The 3,061-nt window shown below is 34.9% G+C and overlaps 1 protein-coding gene across 1 annotated transcript; it reads right to left on the bottom strand.

Annotated features, from left to right (window-relative positions):
- Positions 1-348: 348 nt before the first annotated feature.
- On the bottom strand, positions 349-2,603 carry LOC141706822 (serpin-ZX-like). Its single transcript, XM_074509672.1, has 2 exons — positions 2,111-2,603; positions 349-1,399 (listed from the first exon to the last, which is right to left on the bottom strand). Exons 1-2 carry the CDS (start codon positions 2,537-2,539, stop codon positions 611-613), a joined length of 1,218 nt encoding a protein of 405 aa, XP_074365773.1. The 5' UTR covers positions 2,540-2,603; the 3' UTR covers positions 349-610.
- Between the last annotated feature and the right edge of the window lie 458 nt (positions 2,604-3,061).

The following is a 3,061-nucleotide window of genomic DNA, read 5'->3' as shown; positions in this document are numbered from 1 at the left end:
ATTCCGCAGGCCATCACATACCTATATATTTCCACTTTTATCCTACTGGTAATAGGAGGGCCAGGTTAGTGTAACACATTGCCACCCCCTGCTTTTGACTAAGCTATACAAGCACATCAACCAGTTTAAGCCTTCAAATTTTCGATGCGGAGTCAAACAAAAAATGTACCATCTGATCCAATTAAATTATAAAAGATCACATAATTTTGTTCAAGAAACTACATTATTACTGAATAGATCATAACAAATTTTTAACAACACAACTTATGACTTACGCTTGATCCAAATTATCGATAAATTAACGAGAACCATACTATATATATATATATATAGGACAAGGCCAAAAAAGACAATGATCCAGCTCAAAATCTTCATCCTGATCCTAAAATGTGATGCAACCAATCATAATTTGCACAATAAGAAAACAAAAATCATGCAAAGCTTGAAGGCCCTATACTCCTCACTTGAACATTGTATCGAACACTTTCTTACCAGTAAAGTACCAACATCAACACTAGAATCACAAATTCACATAAATAGAAAAACACAGACACACGAATTCACACAAATTCATAAGCCATAACATTGCTTCAGCTCTGCTAGCAAAAGTTTACGTAGTTGATGGATTTAGTACTTGTCCAATAAACTGCACGATTCCGGTATTATTTTCTCTAATGACGTACAAGAATGGGTGATCGGCAACAAAATCAATCCGCAGCTCCTCGATTCTAGTTAAACCACATCCAAAACCCATGACAGCAACGGTTGCAGCAGCAGCTTCAGTGCCACTTTCATCGACTTCAATAAAGGATTTATGATACATTTTTGAAACATAGAGAGGCGTAGGATCATGCACCATCTCCTTGAAACCTGTGACTAAGTCTGGCTTGAAGGGCAAGGTCAGCCCTAAAATCGTCAAAGCTTTTGACAGTTCTATTTCATATTCGAATTTAAATTTGGGAATCCAGAACATTCCAGAATTAATTTCCTGATATGGAATATAGCGGTTAAGAAATCCAGATTCTGATCCACTTCTCTCTACTAATGCTGGAAGCCCATCTCTTGCATCTGGGAGATATATGTACATGGAAAAAGAAGTGTTCCCGGCTTGTTTATAGGGAAGCTTCAACACTTTGAAACCATCAAAAGCACTAAGTTGGCGTTTCTTATTCCTGGTCATGAAAGGAACCTGAATTGAGTAACCGTTAAGGAGGTGGAAGTTAAAGTGCATTGTTCTGGATGCATCGAACTCGGAACTCCATGCTCCTTTAAAATAGATGGCATTGGCCAAAATAAGCCTAGTATTACTTCCAACAGAATCAGGAGGAAGAATCTGTTTGACCAAGCTCCTGGTTTGGGTTTCAACCCATGAATTCACTAAATTTCTTACCTCCTCGGCCTGTGCAAGTACGTTAGATAAACACCACCATCAAATTACATATGCTAAGAATAACACATTAATTTCAGAGGTCCAAGTAATGAACAACTAAATTATATAAGTAAGAACAAGTGTAAACTACAGTTTTCTTATGATGAGAATTTGATACGTTGATTCCATGAAATGTTGGTTACTATTAATTGATTACAGTTTTTTTATATGAGAATATTAATTTCGATTGTGCTCTTAGTTCTTCACTTGTGTTTTTTCAAACTTGTAGGATTTTTTTACTTTCACACACCAGGCTCATGATCGATGGTTTGACTTGGGACTCATCAGTCCCATTTGATTCTTTTTAAAATAATGACACACATTTAATTAGGGGCTTATCTAAGTACACAGTGTATCTTTAATGGAAAAGTGGTTATATTTTATCTTTAATGTAAAAGTTGTTATTTTTTAATTTAATAATGTGATTATAATAATATGTTCGTGCATTCACATTAAAAAATGATTTGTTATGAGCATCAATCTCATGTTGAAAATGTTAAAAATCAAATGAGTCAAAGAGTGTATAGTACATAACATAAATCACTAAAATAAAACCTTTTGAGAAAACATAACCTCACGAAAAGCAGAGAGATTTGATCAGACATATTTGAAACATCAAAAATTAGATGCTATCTATCATAGAAATTGATAAGAGAGAGAGAGAGAGAGCACGAATCGGACCTTGTTCTTGAAATCAACCTGATGACAACACGCCATGTATGTATCCAAAACCTGTTTGAAAGACTGCTTCATAAATAGGCTCTGCTCGAGCCAAACAAAATTGGCGATAGACAAGCAAGGACCACCGGGGAGAGATCCATTAGCAAAAACAAGATGAACAATATGTGAATAGATATAGTGAACCTCTTCAATACTTGTAGCTTTAAGAAAAGAGAGCAGTTGTTCTAGGGTTTGGCCACTGGAACCTCCTGCAAGCATGCCAAGAATCACTTGTATCGAAATCGGTGAGAAGACTACGTTTGAATCCTTTCCATTTTCGTTTAACAGAAGGTAACTAGCTAGGGTTAATGATACATCAGCTTGGTTTTCCAGGGATTTTTTAGTGGTCCAGCAGAAGTCTCTCAGAAGATTGGGGTTTTCCTGAGCCATTGCCAAGCTAATTTTAAATGTTGCGTCGTAAAAGAACCCACACACGGCCCTTTTTTAAAGGCAATAACATCTACAGGCCCATTCTTCCAGAGGTAACCAAGTTATGTGAGTCCAATGTACACTTACATTTAAAAAGAAATTAGCACTAAAAAAACACATTAAAAAAAGGACAAAATAAGAGTTAATAATTGCAAATGGAGTTTAGTATTTGTAACTTATAAACAGTGCCGTAAAAATCACGGGTAAAATGGATCTAGTTACCGATTTGTGATTAATTGTTAATCAGGGATTAATCGGAGTAAAAATCAGATGTATTATAATATTAAATTATATTTAATATATTATCATGATTATATTAGTATTTTAATATAATGTTCATATTTAAATTAATATAGTATTCACTACAAGAAATCTGGCCATTTACGACAGTTTTTTTGAACTGAAACCGTCATAATTGAGCCATTTGCGACGGAGAAAAATCGTCGTTTTTGGTCAAGTAGTAAGTTCATTTTTTCGTCACAA

Source organism: Apium graveolens, chromosome 2 (genome assembly GCF_009905375.1).
Source record: "Apium graveolens cultivar Ventura chromosome 2, ASM990537v1, whole genome shotgun sequence".
NCBI lineage: Eukaryota > Viridiplantae > Streptophyta > Magnoliopsida > Apiales > Apiaceae > Apium > Apium graveolens.
Note: the sequence above shows the minus strand (reverse complement) of the source record. Positions and strands in the feature narration are given on the sequence as shown.